This window comes from Hippocampus bargibanti, linkage group LG03, assembly GCF_051943395.1.
Source record: "Hippocampus bargibanti isolate YZ-2025 linkage group LG03, ASM5194339v1, whole genome shotgun sequence".
NCBI lineage: Eukaryota > Metazoa > Chordata > Actinopteri > Syngnathiformes > Syngnathidae > Hippocampus > Hippocampus bargibanti.
The window spans coordinates 12,343,025-12,364,208 of record NC_142736.1 but is presented as its reverse complement, the minus strand read 5'-3'; the positions used below and the strand labels follow the sequence as shown (position 1 = coordinate 12,364,208).

The 21,184-nt window shown below is 39.0% G+C and overlaps 1 protein-coding gene across 13 annotated transcripts in view; it reads left to right on the top strand.

Annotated features, from left to right (window-relative positions):
* tjp1a (tight junction protein 1a) overlaps positions 1-21,184 on the top strand; it is a 127,880-nt gene that overhangs the window by 99,957 nt on the left and 6,739 nt on the right. For 6 of the 13 annotated variants that reach the window (XM_088991995.1, XM_088991999.1, XM_088991998.1 and 3 more), the window contains 16 exons: positions 4,069-4,205; positions 4,838-4,943; positions 6,108-6,258; positions 8,744-8,852; positions 8,948-9,167; positions 9,566-9,750; positions 11,503-11,598; positions 12,353-12,379; positions 14,060-14,142; positions 14,387-14,597; positions 15,002-15,102; positions 15,461-15,811; positions 16,672-16,911; positions 17,924-18,733; positions 19,610-19,692; positions 19,826-20,002. In XM_088991995.1, the coding sequence (XP_088848121.1) occupies positions 4,069-4,205; positions 4,838-4,943; positions 6,108-6,258; positions 8,744-8,852; positions 8,948-9,167; positions 9,566-9,750; positions 11,503-11,598; positions 12,353-12,379; positions 14,060-14,142; positions 14,387-14,597; positions 15,002-15,102; positions 15,461-15,811; positions 16,672-16,911; positions 17,924-18,733; positions 19,610-19,692; positions 19,826-20,002 (3,087 nt within the window). The remainder of the gene's footprint in view (positions 1-4,068; positions 4,206-4,837; positions 4,944-6,107; positions 6,259-8,743; positions 8,853-8,947; positions 9,168-9,565; positions 9,751-11,502; positions 11,599-12,352; positions 12,380-14,059; positions 14,143-14,386; positions 14,598-15,001; positions 15,103-15,460; positions 15,812-16,671; positions 16,912-17,923; positions 18,734-19,609; positions 19,693-19,825; positions 20,003-21,184) is intronic. The other 7 variants (XM_088992007.1, XM_088992005.1, XM_088991997.1 and 4 more) reach the window with 3 other exon arrangements.

Here is a 21,184-nt window from a genome sequence, read left to right as displayed (position 1 = left end):
CTAAAAAGGGACCCTTCCAATAGATACAAGAAAGAAATGATTGACTGTCTCCAAAAGCTAGAGAAAGGAAAACATATAGACAAACAGATGTATTTTAGATTATACCCGGGAGAGGCCACGCCATGTATCTATGGCCTGCCAAAAATACATAAAGAAGGGTTCCCCCTCCGACCCATTGTTTGTAGCATTGACTCCTCTACATACAATGTAGCCAAATATTTAAAACCTATTTTAGCTCCGTTGGTTGGTAACACAGAATACCACGTAGAGAACACCACAGGGTTTGTAGAGAGGATCAAAGACCTCATGTTGGAACCTGAGGAAACTTTGGCATCATACGATGTGACTTCTCTCTTTACATCTGTCCCAACCCCAGCAGCAGTCTCAGTGGTGAGGACGAGGCTGCTGGCGGATGTTTCTCTGCATGAAAGAAACAAACTGAAACCGGATCACATCTGCCAATTATTAGAAATCTGCCTTAATACTACGTATTTTCAATTTCGGGAAAAATTTTATAAACAAATCCATGGTTGTGCTATGGGCTCACCAGTTTCACCCATAGTGGCTAATCTTTACATGGAAGAGATGGAGAAACAGGCCCTCACATCCTTCCCAGGGACAAAACCTAGATACTGGTTTAGATATGTGGACGATACTTTTGTCATAATTAAGAAACAAGAAATTCAATCCTTCACAGATCATCTCAACTCTGTAGACTTCAACATTAAATTTACTCGTGAGGACATTCAAGAGAACCAACTAGCCTTCTTGGATTGTAAAGTAATTATAAAAGAGGACAGAGCGCTAAAAACAGAAGTCTTTAGGAAGGCTACGCACACTGACCAATACTTACTTTTTGACTCTAACCACCCTTTACAACATAAACTAGGAGTTATCAGAACCCTCCAGCATAGGGCTAAACTAATACCAACTAGCACTGAAGGTAGAGAAAAGGAGTCAAAACATATCAGGAGAGCACTCACTAACTGTGGGTACCCTCAGTGGGCATTCAACAAATGTCAGAAAGAAAGAATAGCGAACGAAACCAATAATTCTCAAGATTCTAAAAGGAGAGGAGTAGCAGTACCGTACATTGCAGGAGTTTCTGAAAAATTACAAAGAGTCCTTTGGCAACATAAAATTCCTACTTATTTCAAACCGATAAACACGTTAAAGCAAAAATTAGTGCATCCAAAAGATAGGCTACCAAATGAAAAACAAAGTAATGTAGTTTATTCCATACATTGTAAGAATGACAATTGTAAAGAGCAGTACATTGGGGAGACTCAACAAATTCTCAAAAAAAGACTTGATCAACATCGCAGGGATAATACTAGTGGGCCTCAATCGGCAGTACATTTGCACCTAAAAGCTAGCGTTTACGAAGCATATAACATGAAACTTTTAAATATTATAACTTCTATTCTGTCTAATCTCTATCAGAGGGGTTGGGAGGGTAAAAAGATAAAATGTCAGAAGACTGAGGTGTATACTGTGACTGTGCAAAAATGTTTCATAAAATGCATTTGTATAATTGCATTATGTTCTTTCTGTAATGTACTAAAATCTGAAGTCTGACTTCATAGAGGAAAAAAAATAACGATTTTACTTAAAGGCCTCATCAACCATTCTGACATGTTCATTCCTACAGCCACTAATAGTTGACGACTATTTCCTGTAATTTAAGTGACTACTCAATATATACTCTACATAAAGTCAGTAATTTTTCTTTTGTAATTACATTGTTTCATTTCATATATAATATCATTTTAATTTGTTCAAAATAAAGCATAGAAATTATAACTGTGAGCCTTATTTTGTCTCAGATTCTCAGATTTTTTTAGTTTTGTATATTGTAAAGATTTAAAAGAAGAAACAATATGACTGTCAGTCGACGGTCACCAGACTATGACATAAGTGAATGATTATCACTCCAGGAGGATAAAAGGAATTTGACATACTTCCCACAGTGCTTAGACAAGGACAGATGGTTTGCCTAACCTGATTGGCTGCAGGATTTCGATGCATGCTTTTCCTTTGGACAAGACATGTTCAATATTATCCAATAGACCAAATCGTTGACAACTCACTTCATGCGGTGTTTCTCTTATTGGAAAGGAGTTTATTTTGGGCTGAGGATAGTGTATCTCAGTGACTTCTATTCGCGTGCATCGTTAGTGTCATGGTGCATCTTACCCAGACATATGAGTGAGTAATTTTGTATTTTTTTCCCTTTAATATTTTTGAATGTTGTTGATGGCAAAAATTGTTGTATTCCTTTCCATCTTTTATTTTTGTCATTTGTATTTTGATTTAATGTTCAGACCAAGATATATGCGTGGTGTTTGAGTTTCTTCTGATAAATGTGTTGAATATTGAGTTGTACTAATCAATGTGAAATTATTCAAGCCACAGCTCTGGCGCGAATGGCTGCCGCTGCTCACCCGCACACATTACATTACAAATTACATGACTGGAAAGTGTCCTTGAGAGTTTTGAAAGGCGCTTATAAATGAAACGTGTGTATATACAGTAAAGTCTCGTTATATCGATATCGGATATATCGATAGTCCCGGTTATATCGATACTATTTCTATGCACGCACGGAGAAAATTACATGCAAACAGGGTCAGATATATCGATAGTCCCGGTTATATCGATATTTTTTCGGACTCCCTTGAATATCGATATAACAAGACTTTACTGTATATATATATATATATATATATATATATATATATATATATATATATATATATATATATATATATATATAGTGGCTGCCTTTCCAGCAGCTCCTATGTTTTGCTTTTCTACTTTCATTTCTTTCATAACTTTGCTGCTGTGAAATGTAAATTTCTCCACTGCGAGACTAATAAAGGCAAATCCAATCCAATATATATATATATATATATATATATGTATATATATATATATATATAAGTGGTTTATTTGGAGTTTGTGTTTTTTTCAAAAATTCTTTTTCAAAAGGCTCTTAGTACAGTTAGAGTGGTGTGTTCCAACAGGCAGTCATGTGATGAGATTGGAATTCAACTATTGTTTGAAGTAGCACAACCCATTCTCTCTACGCCTCTTGCCTCACTCTTCCCAACCCCCGTCAGTGCTGTGCACCTCACCATCAAACACACACAAACATGCACAGACACAACACACATACACTCTAAGTGACAAATACAAAGCTTCTTTTTTGATCATTAATACAGAATTCTATAAATTGTCTTTTTGAAGGGGTGTCGGGGTGTTTTCTGTAGCTTTGTATACAGGTAATTGGATTGGATTGGATTGGATTTGCCTTTATTAGTCTCACAGTGGAGAAATTGACATTTTCACAGCAGCAAAGTGATGAAAGGAATGAAAGTAGAAAAACAAAATAAATGAGCTGCTGGAAAGGCAGCCACTCTCGCGGCACCGTCTTGAAGTCAAAAGAACAAAAAAAATAAAAAAAAAAAATATGACAGCATAGAGACAACATGACAAAACAAAGACACAGAGAGACATTCATTCTTCAGGACTTGCTGTACCCTCTTTGTGTTGACATGAAGCAGTTCTAGATGAAAGAGGAGAGGATCAAAGTAATAGATTTTCTATGTATTTTTTTATCGGAAAAATTGTGATAAGTTGGTTAAAGTGTGATATTGATGAACTTTATACAGTGGACTCAACATTTACTCATCAATTGCCTGTCATTGAATGTGTGGAGTCTGAAAAGACAATAAATAAAATAAACATGTTTTAGGAACCGAATGAAAATAAAAAGAGTAGTCCTTGAGCCCCACATTATTTTATTTGGTCTACTGTATATGTAGTTCTCTGGACTACTTTATGGGGAATGTTCCTTTTGAAATCTATAATTTTGTCATGTATATTCAGCATTCATTCTGTTGGATTCTACTTTTGCAATTTCTTATGTAGCTGACAGTTCTGAATGTCATATTCACACTGCATGCAACTGTTTATACAATACAACAATAAATAACTAACTGTTATTCTGCTGTTAAGAACTACTCATTTATTTATTTTTGTCATCGTGACTTTTGTTTCTTTTAGCCATCGAAGTCGAGATGAGGAGCGATCTAAACCAGTCGTTATGTCCACGCCTGTCAAAAGCTCTGATGATGGTGTCTTATCTCAGGCTAGTGACCAAAGCAGCTCCAGAGATGACAAACAGTTACCTCCGCTGCCTGGTATATATCTTCTACTTCCCGTATTGTGTCATTTGGGAAAGCAGGGGATGGTTGAGGAGGGGGGGAGTGAAGCATGTCATCGAATGGTAAAAGGGACTTAAACGGAAGCAGCAATTATTTTTTTCTAAAGCTGATGCTGTAGAGAGTAAACACGTCATATCAAGGTCGTTCATAACTCTGGCTGTCCTTGTTCCAGTGGGATAAAGCATTTTATAATGATAATAATAATAAAAATAATAGTAATAATGATGATGATGATGATGATAATTACTATTGCTATTTTTATTAGATATACAAATAACCTCCTCTGTGGTTATACTGAGATTAAAATAATGTTGTCCTGTCTTGTCATCTGTTTGGATTTAATGTGTTAACACGTTTCTGTAGAATTTTTAGGAAGTGATTTACAGTAAAATATAGTGACTGTTCTTTGGCAAACAAGGTTAGTTTGGAGCCTGTTAATAAAGGATAATAGATACTTTTTACAATGAAAGAACCAACTAAGTGACCAGAGAAAAGACAACAATAAATTATCTGACCCACAGGCCATTATTTTATTATTTTTTGGGCAGCTTTTCTGCCCTGTGTGTCATCATTTAACCTGCTGTTGTGCTGATTGTATTTTTTTCCAGAACCAAAACCTGTGTATGCACAGCCAGGCCAGCCTGATGTGGACCTGCCAGTCAGCCCATCTGATGCACCTGTGCCCAGTGCCGCTCATGATGACAGTATCCTCAGGTCAGTCTTTGCTTTCACAAAGCTCAATCAAGCCTGGGCTAAAGGACTGGCTTCCCCGTTGACAGTTATACAGCAAACGTCCTATAAATTTATGAATAAATAAAAAATAATAAATACAACAGAGCATGTTAACTTGATACCAGTAGGAAAGTATTGTATTTTGGATTGTGTCAACGATTATGCCCTTCATTCTGTAGACCACGAAAAGAAGCAACAGCCAATTTCAGTAGAGTGATAAATTATTTCAATATTACTTTATTATTAGTCATTTAATATTTTACAGGGGTTCCTTCGATAGTTGGGATGATAATATATTCTCACAGTATGAACACCATAATATATAAAATGAGTTTTCTTCCATATATTTCAGAAAATGACAATATTTCTTCCCATTAAACTCATTACTACATTTCAGAAAATAAAAGTACCGGTACATGTGTTTCCATTGAACCCATTCTATTTTATTTTCAAACAAAATAGATAATGATGATACTAGTGCACTGTGTTCGACCGGAAACAAATTCCTTGTGTGTTCTACATACTTGGCAATAAAGATGATTCTGATTCTGATTCTGATTCTGCTAATGTAGAATATTTGATATTTTAAAAAATCATATGCCATATTAAGTTCTAAGACAGAAATATTTTAAGTTTTGTTTTCAACGTTCTCAATAATTCAGTGTCCCTGGTGATCTGTTTTTAAAACATATGTGTATTAACTCGTACCCGGTAGCGCCATGTTTTTTGGTCTTTGTTTTGTGTTTTGGTAAAAATGCATCTGTGTATGCTGATGTGACTGCAATTTCTCTCTTTTCTCTGCTGAGTGTGTAACTGTTTACCCCTCCTCTCGCTGCACCAGCCAAGAAAGAGAAATCAATTAACTTCAGAGTAGGCTTGTTTAGTGATCTCTTCATGCAGCCATTAATCATGTAGCTAGACAACAATTATGGCTGCTTATGAAGATTCCATCAGCGGACACTTAAAGCGCTTATCAAAACCGTAGCTTTTTAACAAACGTAAATGAGAAATTGGTTTATGCCTTATAAATGGCTATTGCCAGTTTGTCCACCTGTGTATGTTAAGTGGAAACTGTAACTCTTTGTGTCTGTTTTCAAATGCAACATTTTTGCCAAGTGTCTTCTGACCACCCGTTTTCTGTTGTAGGCCAAGTATGAAGTTGGTTAAATTCAAAAAGGGAGAGAGTGTCGGACTTCGGCTCGCTGGAGGAAATGATGTTGGAATTTTTGTAGCGGGAGTTCTGGAGGAAAGTCCTGCAGCCAAGGAAGGACTGGAAGAAGGAGACCAGATTCTCAGGGTATGAAGCACCTGAACTATTTCTTTACCTGTGTACATGTGAAATTCTGTTGTTTGTTATTAATTGACAAATGTATTATTAGTTTTATTAGCTGTTTTTACCTAGGTTCAGGAAGGTAGGAATCAGTGAATTGTTTGAATATGGTAATTGATGTGCAAGTCTTTCATTGGTATCAAAACATTTTGAACAGAAATCCAATTGAATAGTCAAAACTGATAGTTTTTTTTTATTAGATTAGATTAGCTTTTATTGGTCTCACAGTGGAGACATTTATATTTCCCAGAAGCAAACTCATGTAAAGAAGAAGAAAGCAAAATAAGTAGGAAAAACAAAATACAGGAACTGCTGTAAAGGCAGCCACTCGCTAATCTGTCTTTTTAACGTGATTCACACTGGCTGTGCTGAGCTAAAAGTCAAGAGCTTTTCTTGAGAGAAAAAAAATCCTCCAGCCACCTTTCTCTGAGTTCAGAGGGACTGTCTCAGTTGTCTATGGTCCTTATTCGAGGTCTCTGGAAAGGATCATTAGTAAAATTCCTTGTCAAAACCATGTTGTCGTGGGAGGAACAGCTGGCGTTTCGCATCGAGTAGCAGCCTACACAAACTTTAATTAATCCACCGGACTCCACCACCACAATAGCACTGGGAATACAGTACAATGTACTTTATCAGTTAGTTTGTGAGTCATTGCCAAGCTGTGCCTCGTGTCAAGGCTCCCCTTATGTTCAGTATGAACAAACAATTGTGTTGTTCTTGATCTCTGACCTCTAGAACAGTTCTTCTGTTTCACTGAGTGCCAGTTGACTGGATGACGCGATTGATTTCAGCTTCAAATTCAGTGTTTGTCCAATCCATGGAATGTACACTTTGTTCTAATTGATTATGCATGCAGGGTTTTCCTCTGCTGCTGAATAGCATAAAATCATTCAATGACTTTGTGAAAGAAATGAAAACACTGGATATTTCTAGGAAACATGAGCATGCGTTACACTGTAAAGTGTCCTTGAGAGTTTTGAAAGGCACTTATCAATGAAATGTATTATTATTATTACTCTTACAACCTTCTCTGAGGTTTGCTCTGATTAAGGTGTACTTAGGCAAATTGTGGACAGGCAAATGGATCATATTCCGATCGTAGCTACTATTGGGCTGAAATTAAGTTTGAAGCTTCTGGTCTCTCTCTTCAAAGTTGTGTTGCCGTCCATAAAATTGTATTTTAGACAAGGTTAGCACCTTTCATAAATGAAAATAAAAGGTCATGGCTCTAAAGGCGGGGGCCCCTTTGGTTGGAGCATATACCAGTGTGACTTCTTTATTTGTGTCACAGTTTTGTGTGTTTTGAACACGTGAACACCTGTTGTCCTTTTGCCGGATGTGAGTAAGTAGACATGGAGCTTTAGCACAATATTTTCCACATGATCAATTATGCCTCATTGTGTTTAGCACTATGTACACTTCTCCTTTGGGGAGATCTTTCTGCTTCTTCTTCAACTTAAAACAATACTTGTGAATGTCATAATTCACATGCAAATTGTCTGCACTAAATGCTGTGATTTAATCCAATAACAAAACCCAATGCTGTGATTGAATTAAATACAATCAATCAATCAAATTGAATCAAAAAACAAACTTGTTGGGTGACCGCTCGGTTCATCGGTTCATCATAAAAAAATTCAATACTTTTTTTGGAAACTTGGGATAAATTTTATCTGCACAGTCAGGACAGATGCAGTTGAGGTTGTTTTTGACTGTGGGTAACAGTTTAACTGAAATAAGCTAGGACCTGCCTCCCCAATATTGTTTAATTAAAAGACAGACTATTAGTGAAGATCATGTAATTGTTTATGAACCCATTTGTTAGATTGAGTATGCATTGTCCTCATTCCCACAATCATCTGTCCAGATCAATTTGTGTTTGCATGCATTATTTTCATAGTGCTGCACAAACATGTGAAGACTTCCTGTACATTGTTCTGCATCTCCAATTTGTTGCTTTTTGATCCTGGTGTTTTTGTGGAGATAAAGACATCAAGCTGTCTTGTTTCTGGAAGGATAACGGTGTCGTTCTGAAGTTCAGTGACTCAGTCGAAGTGCTTCTGCTTCCCCCGCAGTTCTTCAGCAGAGTCAATAAACAGTACTTATTGTGTTTGGGAGGGCAGGAACACATGAAGGGTAGGCAGCTTTGTTGTAACGGATGATTTCATAGTTTCTAATGACAAACAGGTTTTTAATTTGGTGCTATATCACGCTGCAGACACAAAAAAAGATGAAACACACACACACACACACATGCAGCTTGCAGCAAATGAACGATCAAAAACATTGCATGTCGACTCAAGAATTTGCAGGTTGAAAAATAATTCAAATGTTTTTTCTCAATGTAATGTCTCATTTTTATTCCAGAAAGAAAATGAAGTATTTCAGATATTCTGGAGGATTACAGAAGTAAAATAGATTATAAACCTCTTTGTCTTTTTTATACATGCAGGTGAACAACGTGGACTTTGCCAATATAATTAGGGAAGAGGCGGTGCTGTTTCTGCTAGATCTCCCGAGAGGGGAGGAAGTTACAATTCTCGCTCAGAAGAAGAAAGATGGTGAGTTCTAAGAACTTGAAACTCATCAGCCATTGGTTACAGCATATTATAATAACTTTACAATGTCCCTCTCACTCGTTTCCCCTACAATATAGTGTACCGGAGAATAGTGGAGTCAGATGTGGGGGACTCCTTCTATATTCGCACACATTTTGAATATGAAAAAGAGTCACCATATGGTTTGAGCTTTAACAAGGGTGAGGTGTTCCGTGTGGTAGACACTCTCTACAATGGCAAGTTAGGCTCCTGGCTTGCCATTCGCATTGGCAAGAACCATCAGGAGGTGGAGAGAGGCATCATACCCAATAAGAACAGGTAATTCTCAGGTCACACCTTTGGAAAATTGGAAAATACATTCTCCCAAGTCTTTGCACTTATTTTGCCCATATGAATATGAAGTAGGTCATCTGTATGCGTCATTTTAAACAGGTTGACGTCTCCTGTAGATATTGACATGAACCTTGTTAATTTAGTGAAACGTGAACCTAAGATTTTTTTTGATTTGTTTGCTATGTCTAATGTAACCAATCAACAAATTAAATATTTTTACAATTATAAAAATATTTAGTGTAGTAATTTTTGTACTGTTGCTGCAATGTTTTTCGTATTTTTTTCCAGCTATGTAATTCATTAAATTTGCTTTTAACTTGAGAATGAAGTCTTTGTTTTGCTTTTCAAAGCACGACAACAGATCCTACTGTTCTTTGCTTCAGGGCTGAGCAGCTGTCCAGTGTGCAGTACACCCTGCCCAAAACCCCAGGGGGTGATAGAGCGGATTTCTGGCGATTCCGTGGCTTGCGAAGCTCAAAGAGGAATTTGCGCAAGAGCAGAGAGGACCTGTCAGCACAGCCAGTTCAGACAAAGTTCCCCGCATACGAGAGAGTGGTGCTAAGAGAAGGTAAGCAGAGGTCAAGGAATTCATTTTCAAATTGAGAATATTGGCTTTCAAAATACTGACGTTTCAACCAAAAGAAGATCACTTACTTTTTATTTTGGTCAAATTGTATTTTATTCATACCTAAAGGTACCTTAATTTCTGGATGACAAAAGGCACCCGATAAAAAGCTACATTTAAATATCATAGCCCATTTGTACATACATTTCTTTGTATTAGCAGCCCCACGTCTCTACTTATATTGATAATCCCATGAGTGGATTTCGCTCCATGGCTGGAGTTGCTATATACAGTGAGACCTCAACTTACGAACTTAATTGGTTCCCAGACAGAGTGTGTAAGGCGCAAAGTGTGTATCTCGAAAAAAAAATTCCCATAGGACACCATTAAAATGGGAATAATCCATTCCCGGCTTTCCATAAAATATACTTTTCAACTAAATAAGCCTTAAAACTACACACAACATACCTTATTCTATGTATAATAAATGTGAAATTGTATTGTAATGAAAGAAATACACTGCATTGTATCATAAAGTCACTTTATTTACATTTGTGATGGTCATTTATGGCTTGATGGAATGGCGTTGGAGGTCGAAGGTCAAAGGGAATTGCTGTTTGGAAAGAGAGGCGCATTACATGACGACTGTAATTAAAGAAATAAACTCCTGTAAAATAAAGTTGTATTTACCTTTTTGATGGTTGTTGATGGCTTATGGAAGGGGAGTCACCTTCCATAAGAACTGTTGGTAACTTAACCTCTGGTGCTGTTCGGTCGTGTGCTTCCGCCGAAGATCACTCCGCCAGCCGTGGTGGGTGTGTATTATGAAAATAGTGCTTATTATAAAGTTTAATTTTCATACATGTGACATTTGTAAGACAAAAAGTTTGTAAGTTGAGGTGTTTGTAAGTTGAGGTCTCACTGTACTGTAGTATTTGTGGCCAGTGATGGTGGGAGTCGGTCATCAAACAAACAAGACCAGGGTCTATAGCACTTGTTTCTCGTGAAAGTCAACTCAGGATGCTTATTCTGGTTCTTCTATTTACAATATGCTCTATAGCAGTGGTCCCCAACCCCCGTTCCGCGGACCGGTACCGGTCCACGGATCAATCAATACTGGGCCACGGACCGGTACCCAAGCATGAAATATTTATTTCAGTTTTACTCATCAAATGAGTTGAGCCGTCTTTTATTTTGTGCGGATTCTCCTCTCTGTTACGTCTCCTTATTTCAAAATTTAACCCAGCTCGCAAAAGTTCCATATGAAAAAAAATCCATATCAACCCCTTCCCCGAGGTCCGCAATAAAATTGTCAGCCATTAGAAAAAGGCTGGGGACCACTGCTCTATAGTTGCTCCTACACAACCTTATAGTGCAACTACGGACACTCAACACTTGTTGGTCGCTTACAGCCTGTATGTGCCCTTCAACTGCGTATGGCTGATGAATAATCAGTGTGAGGACAGTTTAATTGGTCCACTGCGAAATGGTCGTTCATTTTATTGGTACGGTTATATAAGACGATGGGAAAATCCATTGATATCTTAAAGCTTCTCGCTAGAACTTCATAAATCACCCATGTTACAATAAAAGCCGCAGTGTTCAAGGGATTGTGACCTATAGTGCAGTAACCCGATTACAACCTGATGGGTTTGGAATTCTTCGTATCGGTCAGTGGCATAGGTGTCCACACTTAAACATTGTCAGAGGCTCCTGAACTATAACAAATATTGATCTGTCGTTGTTTACAATCAGCTGGGTTCTTGAGGCCTGTGGTCATCTTTGGACCAATCGCAGACGTCGCAAGAGAAAAGCTGGCAAGAGAGGAGCCCGACATCTTTGAATTAGCCAGTAAGTTCTCAACAACCATTCCCCTTTTGCTGCCCTGAAAGTGTGCAGTGTCATATATTTATTATTAAAGCTGTGCCTATGCTAAATTATATTTTGTGAACCAACCTGCATGGAACATATGTTGAAATCAGTGTTGGGTCATTGCCCCTGTTTGCAGCTCTCTTCCATTGCCCTGGTTCCAACTGAATGCTGCAATTGTTTAAATGCCACAGGAATCAGTCAACATCCATTAATTAAGCTTAAATATTTGTAAAAAAGCTGTTTTTCCATTTGGAAAAATGTTAATGACATTTTAACTAAATATCTTAATAACTGATAAATTAATTATTGATTTTAGGGAGCAATGCAGGAGATTGTCCTTTTAAAACATTACACATATTAAACTAGTTGTCAACAATCATTTTACACATTTCTATTAGTATTGTCTGGTTGTTGATTCATATTCTGTTCAGATGGTTTTTTTAGGTTATGTTTGAACCCTTAAGTCCTTGTCAGGTCATGTTTCTGTGGTGTTTCTCTTCATTGTTTTTCTCACATTAAGCTGTTATTCTTCAACACTTAAAAAGCAAAAAGTAAGCAACCTCATCCATTTTCTCTTAAAAGGTTTTTGTAACGTGTCATAAAAATTAGTGTACTATGTTTTCCACCGGAACAAAAAAAACATACCTAATTCAGACCAACAAAAGAAATGATTCCATTTCTTGATTTTTGTCATAACCATAGTGATCTTTGTGTAACTGTATTTTCTTTTCAGAAACACAGCAACAACAAGGAGGAGAAAGTATGTCATTAAGAGTGTCAACTTGCATTTGTTTTATTTGATTTCATGAATGGCCAATAATTAATCAGCAAGCACTAGATAATGATATTGCTTGCCTTCGACATGTAAGAAAATACCACTTCATTTTAGAACTAGGTAAAACAAAAGTTAGGCCTGTAAATGCCCGCCAGAGGCAGTAATGAAAGCATTGAATGTTTCCAGCACATCGGAAACACAGGAAACATTTTGTGCTTTCAGCACCTCCCATGAGGGTCAGCATTGAAGAAATAGAATAGTAATTGCTTGACTAAATGAAATGTGCCACTAACCAAAAGTAATCTGCTTGGACCTGAATTTTCATGATTAAGAATGACCAAACATACAAGTCCAGTACCATATTTTAGTAATATGCATCAGTTTCCGCGCTCCTTAGGTTTGAGCTATCATGTGACGATATCCAAAATAGCACCATAGTAAAAGGATGGAGTGATTTACAATTATAATATTGTTACTCAAGTTGTGCTCAGAGTAATTTCCTCATTTCAAAAATATTTTTCATCGAAATTGAGTGGCATAGCCATGTGAAAGGGTGGCTGGATCATTTCCTGCAACTTGTTACTTGCAAGTCAAATCGGTTTTACAACCATGTAGTTGCGTTGCAAATTCTCTACGTATGTGAGAGCACTTCAACATACTTTTGAAAAAAATAACTTTCAAAGATTTTGCACATCTGTGCACGCTGCAACTAACAGTATATTGGTGCTGCTTTTATCTCACATTAATCGACACTGAATATTTGAGTCTTTGAAGTCCAACAATACCAACTGAAATAATGAGCATCGATTTGAGTGTGTGCTATTTTGACACTAAGAAAGAGGCATCATTATGTATGCACTCAATCCCCCCACCCCCAATGTATTTGATTGTATGCCTGTACAGTGATTTGGACGGTCGACAACTCAAGTATTTCATTTGAAGTGAAGATTTAGAAACGAATGCCATTCCTAAGTGACCGTCATTCACATTGCCGCGTGAGGTTGAATATCTGACTTGTTGCCTGGCAGCACTTTTTTTAAATGACTGTGTAATAACAGTAAATCTAAGACCCTACTAGAGCTCAATAGTTTATATTGATAAAAAGTTTTAGGTTCTGTGTGTTAAGTGTTGTCTGAGTCATTATCCTTCGTGTCCTCATGAGAAAACTACCCTTTTAGCACGTTATCTTCGCAGGCAGGACATCATTTCTGATATTTATGTGAATCATAAACTCCCCTACACACCCTTGTTTAAATCCCTGCCCTTTACGGTTAGTGTAATGCCAAATGACCCTCCTGCTTCTTTTTTTCATGTCAGTGTTTCTCGCAAAACACACTTCTGGCATCTTCATTCAACTTAGTTGCATTTGCACGTACACAGTCACCACAAACCACTTGTCATTGCCATTAATCTATCCAAATATCTAATAGCTATTGCATGAAATGGCTGCCATCTTTGTTTTGTTCTTGATATCTATTTTAATAAACACTTGTCCTCTCCTGTACAGAGATTATTGTTCTGTATTTTACAGTTCTTTTTATGGGAGTCGACAACCGCATGCCACAAGGATGACTAATTTGGGCACTGCCTGTCTCGACTGTTTAGCTTTTTTTTTTTTTTTTTTTTGATGATGATGCAGTTAAAGTGTCTATTTGACTTCCACAGAAAGTGAACCAAGGGATGCTGGAACTGAGCAGAAAAGCTCTGGCATCATTCGCCTGCACACCATCAAACAGATTATTGACCGGGTGAGAGAATACCCTGAACTAAACCAAAATATGTTTCAAGTTTGCTTCAGCATTAGTGTCTCTCTGCTGCCCTCTGGTGGACAACATTAATTTGTTTTGATTTTGGTGTAATTTTAAGACCTCAAAATACATTATGTGCTCTAAAATATATCCTGATTTATAAAGCGCTTGGATGATAACTAGCTTTGATTTTAAACAGTATGGAAGAAGCTTTTTAGTAATTAATTGATTTATTTATTTTCAGGACAAGCATGCAGTGCTGGACATCACACCAAATGCAGTGGACCGTTTGAACTATGCACAGTGGTATCCAATTGTGGTGTTTCTCAACCCTGACACAAAGCAAGGCGTCAAGAACATGAGGACCAGACTCTGTCCAGAGTCTAGGAAGAGTGCCAGGAAGCTCTATGAGCGAGCGCTAAAATTGAGGAAGAACAACCACCATCTTTTCACCAGTAAGTCCCCCAGGGGAGGCCTTAACATGTTCTTCTGAAGGAGGATTTTTTTCTATTACATTTTACAAGGGTAAAGACACTATTCACTGGCTGCAAAGTTGGCCTCACAACACTCCGTCTAACTCCTATTGTTCGGTCTTGACGTCATGCAGCAGCATGCAGTCATTTCATCCAGATTTAGACTTCCTTTTACATTTGCTTTTCCTGCCAAATCCTGTGCTGTGTGTGTGCTTTTGAAGCATCTGTAGGTAATAAAAAATGATTCTGGATGAAATTCCACTTCACATAATCCACCTTGACAAACACACATTGTGCAAAACTCGGCTGCAGATTAAGTTGGTTATTTGCTCTAACAAATTGAAGTCTTTTTTTCTCTGTGCCTGTGCTACTCTTTGTGTGTTCAGCAACTATTAACTTGAACAACATGAATGACGGATGGTTTGGAGCACTCAAAGAAATAACCCAACAGCAGCAAAACCAGCTGGTGTGGGTTTCAGAGGGCAAGGTAAAACACACAACCCATGTTTTCAATCAGCACTACAGTTCAGACAGTATTGACTCAAGATGATTGTGTACTGAAAAGAAGATTCAAAGTTGTTAGTATGTTCATATAATGTTGTTTTAAACAAAGTGTGCCAGTCGTCTTTTGTCACATGAATTTTCAAGATAGATTGTATCATACTGCTTTGTGGTGTAGTAGGCGGCCACCAATGGCAAAACAGATCAAAGTAGCACTGCCAGTTTCAAATGACGGCATGAATAAATGAACTATACCGCACTGGTTGGAAAAAAATGTGATGTCCACCTTGAGTATCTCTTCATTCATATTGCTGAAAACATTTTGCTGCCTCTTCATGTCACAGGCTGATGGGGCAGCAGAGGATGATTTGGATATCCATGATGACCGTCTGTCCTACCTGTCGGCACCAGGCAGTGAGTATTCCATGTACAGCACCGACAGCCGCCACACCTCTGACTATGACGACACGGACACGGAGGGCGGAGCCTACACCGACCAGGAGCTCGACGAAACGCTGAATGACGATGTGGGCCCTCCTACGGGGCCTGCAATCACCCGCTCCTCTGAGCCTGTGCGCGAAGACCCGCCCGTCATCCAGGAGCCACCTGGCTATGCTGGTTACCAACACGGTTTGCAGTCGGACCCCCTGAACCGCATCGACCCAGCTGGTTTCAAGGCCCCGGCGACGCAGCAGGTAGCGTTTCAGAGAGCTGTGCATCTTCCCTGTTGTCTGGAGGACGTGTTGTGCGTTAGAAGGGTTTTCTGGAGGCGCTATTGAAGGCTCATGTTTATTCTTACAGATATTGTGTGCTGTAAATCTTCCAGTGCAATATCAGTGTGAAAGTATTAACATTTGCTGGTATTTATCGTCATGCAATACAGTACAATACAATCGAAAATCTATTACCTCTACAGGACTTATTTAACCATTTCGGGTGGATGTTGACTAATCTCAATGTGTCTTACACTTTAAAACCATCGCACTTAATAAGCACTGTTCGTCTTGTATTCTGTATGACCAAAAGTTGTCCTATCTGTATGACTGTTGCTAATTTCAATGGGAAATCTAGCATATATTTGTTCTCTTGTCTGTAACATAACAATATTCACCTATGTGCTCTTCCTACTCTTGTTACACTTGTGATTGGGACTGTGTTGATACCGGAAAGTATTGTATGAACGTTGACAAAAAAAAGTGTAAATCCAACATTGCTGTGAAATGTATTTAGCCCAGATTCCCAAATCGGAGTGTTTGTCATTACAGTATCTCTTAAGAAGCATAGAAAGGGACAAGGAGATCTTCCTGTACTGTTATCAGAGAATTAAATCCAAATTAGTGTATTCCAACATTGAAAATGTGTCCTAATTCCTAACATGGCATGCTGTTCGTCGATCAACAGCCACCAAGTGTGTGGAGGCAAAGTGATTGGCTGTGTGACTCTGTGTAAGCTGGAAAGCACACATACGGAGCAGGCTGTTGACAACACTAACCCTTGTTTACACTGCTCGGTAGTGTCAGCACGTGTTATTAAACATTTTTGAACCACTTCACAGAAAGCAGAGGCCACTGCCATCCCTAGCAACCCCCAGCTCCCCGAGCCCCTGGCTGAGACAGTGACCCCTGCCGTAAAAACTGTAGGGGGCCCTAGCCCCGACGAGGCTCCTGGAGCTCACCACAGGCTACCAAGCCCCAACCCAGAGGCTGGCTCACTAAAGAGGCCCACGCCTGAGCTAGCCCCTGTGTGTGTCACCTCACAAACAAGACAGTCTGGACTGGCCGATTCAGAATCAAAGGTATCCAACTGACCTGCCTCTGGATGCTCCGTGACCGGGTCCAGCTCAGCTCGATGTGACCCGACCGACCGCCTGTGCTGCCACTGCTGCCTGTCTACCTGCCTACTTCCTGCTGCAGCGCTTATTTGCCTCTACTTTTGAACCCCCACCCTTCTCCCCTGCATGACAACAGTGCTCCCCAGAGGACATAGTTCTGTGTGTGAGAGTGTGCGTGTATTTACATTTGTGCATGTGAGAGCAAATGCTGATGAGCAACAGTGAGTGTGGAAGTGTTAGCTGATGCTCTGAATGTCTCGCAGCACTCACTGTTGTTAAAGCTCTTTGCATGGCCACTAGAAGTAGATCTTTGTGCTGTATTTTCCCAATGCTGTCAAAACAGAGCCTTTGTTTTTGTAAAAGTAACTGTTGATTTTCCAACCAATGTGTCTGCATCTCTAGTGTTGAAAGCCACAATCCTGTCCTCAGAGCGTGGCGCAAGAGACTTCAGATTTTGCTGGAAAATCAACAGCTGCTTCTTGAATAATCAGTTTGGAGTATGTTTGCATAATGTGGAAGTTATGTTCGACTTTATTGTAAGACAGTGGGGGTCATTTTCCTAAATGATGTCAAATTATCAATCCAAATTCGTTTTAGCCAACTGCAAATTCAATACAGCGTCAATCGTGTTAAATTATCAAACATTCGGATATCAGGAAATGCTTCAGGCAAAATGTATCCCATTGTTTTGTGGTACCATCATTTTATCATTTTAATTGCATACAATCAGTGTTTAATTTGAAAAAACAATATTTTGGTGATTTCTGTTTGACTGTATTATCTGACCAGTAACCCCTCCCTCTCAGTTTCTCTATTGCAGGTCTTTCCCCACTCGTTTCTTCTTCTGTAATTAATTTCACAGAATGATTTTAATATTTTCAGTTGCTTGATCCTTTCATAACTTATTACTACCTTATTCAGTGTGTTTGTTGATCCTGGGATGCAGCTAATCATATTCTTTGTTGTGTATTTGTAGATGTTTCAAAAGGATCCATACAGCATAGACGGCACAGGGAGACCTGCTCCTGGACTGAAACCTGGAAATTATAATACTCAGCAGGGCTATCACCCAGATCAGCAGCCATACAGAGATTATGACCACCCTCCTAGTCGGTTTGATCTCAGAAGTAGCAGCGGTTATCTGGAACCAAAGTACCGACACTATGACTCTCCGCCCTTTGAGAACAGTGTGCCTCAATATGACCAGCAACAGTGGAACCCCTATGGCCAGGCACATTCTACTGCCAACTCACAGGGCTACGATCCACGCCTGCCATACAACGATGGCCTCGACTCTCAGTACAACCCTCCACTCCGCTACGACGAGCCTCCACCTCATCAAGGATCCGACGGTCGGCCTCGCTATGGGAAACCCGCAGCTCCCGGGCCCGCCGTCCTCTACGATGATCCGCCACCCCTTTCTCCAGACTTGCACTATAACCATGATTCCCACATGACTTCACACTCTCCAGCTGCCCGCTCCCCAAGTGGCCACCGGCCTACCTACAACCAGGGACAAACACAGCACGTCAAAGGCTACAAACCCCAGCAATATGACTCTGCTCCTGTAAACTCAGACACCAGCCTCACATCCCCCCCGAAAGCAGAGGTCACCACATTTTCCCCTAAGGACACTTCAAAGCATGATGCTGCCAGAAAGGAGTTACATGAGGATGACCCCGCCATGCAACCGCAGTCGGTCCTAACAAGAGTCAAGATGTTCGAAAACAAACGTTCCGTGTCCGTGGACCGAGCCAGGGATGCAACGGAACCATCTGGGAACAAGGTTTATTTTTTGGCTTTCCATTGATTAATACTAGTTGGGAACGTTTTGAAGAAAACATTGGTTCAGTTCGATTTTTATCTCCCAGCCTCTTACAATTGGACTCACTGACAGCTAGCTAACAAGTTGTGTGTGGTCACAATTGAGCACAATGAAAGGTGTGTGGAGCTTTCAACAAGCCAGTATTATGAAGATCTGCAGACAGAAACCTTGCAATTGTGGGGAGAAAGTTGCAAATTCCATTTTGTTCTACGCTGGGGTTTGCTTTAGGTGATATTAAATGGATTTGACGAACAACACAGAAATTGGGAAGCCGGGAAATATTTTTTGACGTCACTGTAGTGTTCAAAGCTTCTAACTATTCTACCTTAGTGTTTCATCTATGTGCACAAACAATAGTTTTTTAAGGCAATTGGGAGTCACCTAGCTTAAGTACTTGACATGAGATCAGTATTCGATTCCACATTTGAAAATTGGTTTTCAGACCGGACTCATCAAAAATAAAAAATATGTTCCCATGTGCAATTAGTCGGGATGTAACAATAACAGAGATATCGCAAGATTAAATTTACCACAATATCGTCATTGCCATTTTACAAGAGGAAAAGACGGACATCCCCTTGGACAAATAGTACTCTTTTTTTAAACCCTATCATGAGTTTTTTTTTCCGCCAACCTCCATAACATGTTCATTATTATGGTGTCGCGACATTGTGGTATCATTACATACCTCGTTAAGTAAGCTTTGTAGTTCCAGCTGATATGGGAACATTTACTTTGCCAAACATAGAAATGAAACATATTCAGAATCAGAATCAGAAAACCTTTAATACTCCCATATTGGGGAAATTTGCTAATTCATTTGTTTTGTTACCATAGACCGCAGATCTGCCCTTAAAAGCGGGAGGAATCATGCCAAAAGCCAATTCTTTGAGTAACCTAGACTCAGAGAAGAGCTATAGGTAAGCTTTTGTTGTTATTGTTTTTTTTTCTTTCACTCGGTGACACCTATCAATTTCAGGATAATGACTGAAAGACGTTTGTTGATTGTTTTGCCTACTTTAACAACTTTTGAGCGTTTTTTTACTCATTTAGAGTCCCAGAGCCTCAAAAACCTCAATCCAAAGTGGCTGATGACATTGTACGTCCCAACCATTACGACCCAGATGAGGATGAGGACTACTACAGGAAACAGCTCTCTTACTTTGACAGGCTCCAGACTGGGCCTGCCAAACCCCAAGCTCAAGCACAAACAATGCACACCTTCTCCAGGTAATTTTCTAAAGTTGCATTGTGATTTTGACATAGTTGCTTAAAAAGCGGTTTGACAAAGCAACACATTTACTGGCATTTCATCCAGCAGATATAAAGTCCACCTATACGGAAGAAAATGTCACAAGACCGAGATTGCAGGAATATCGATTTGTTACAATGTGTAAAATAAATGGATGTGTGGAGCTCCTTTTGTTAATATGAAAAATGCAGTAAAAATGAAATTCATGTTGACATTTTTTTGATCAGTTTTGTTGTCTTTTTCTTGGAGGTGTGATTGTTTTTTTTATTGTATCATTTTAATGTCACATTGAAAGCATGTATTTTGTAGCAGGCTTCATAATCCTCTCTATTTCTTAAAAGACAACCGACATCACTTTTTTGTTTCCTAACTGACATCAGAAAAAAGTTTTATAGCATCTAAAATACCCAAAACATGCAGTATGATATTTTTAGTCAAATGCAGAACACCAATAAAAATGACTTAAAAGTGTCCAAAATCTGCAAAAAAAATTAACCCGGAAGTGTCCAGTTTCAGAAGGTCCCGCCCCCTTGTTCGTGGCGTCACCCCAAGACGTCTTGCCTTGCTGGAGAATCAAAACAATGGCTGCAGATTCGGAGAATATCCTTTCTTGTTACTCTTCCAGTTATGAATATGATTCAAATAGTTCTGAAGAGGAAAGCATACATGTTTGCAATCGATTAAATAGCACTAAAAAAGAGGCAGAAAATTGCGACAAAGCCATAAGGAATTAATCAGCCCGTTTTCCACAGGCTGATTTTTGGTGCAACACGAAGTTTTCATACCAAACAAGTACAGCAAAATGCATTGACGTGATGGAAGCACTGCTACAATGTGTCCTTTTTTCGGTCAGGGGCGTTCCTTCAGTAGTGACGTAGCGTGAGGACTCGTCACCAACTCAAAAACAAGACTTCCAGAATAATCAGCGCGAGTCTTAAAACGTAAAATATAACTATATGCGGTGGAATCTTTGTAAAATACGCTCAGTAGAAGTCATTTGAAGCCATTTTACAAATTATGGACACAACTTGTCCGGAGACGTCGGTTGTCCTTTAAGACTGTATCCTACTGAGAGGCAAAGGTTTGAATGTTGATTTTCTGTCAGGGTTCATTCAAGGTTGACTCAGATATCCTTTTTACTTTCAATTTCTATATTTATA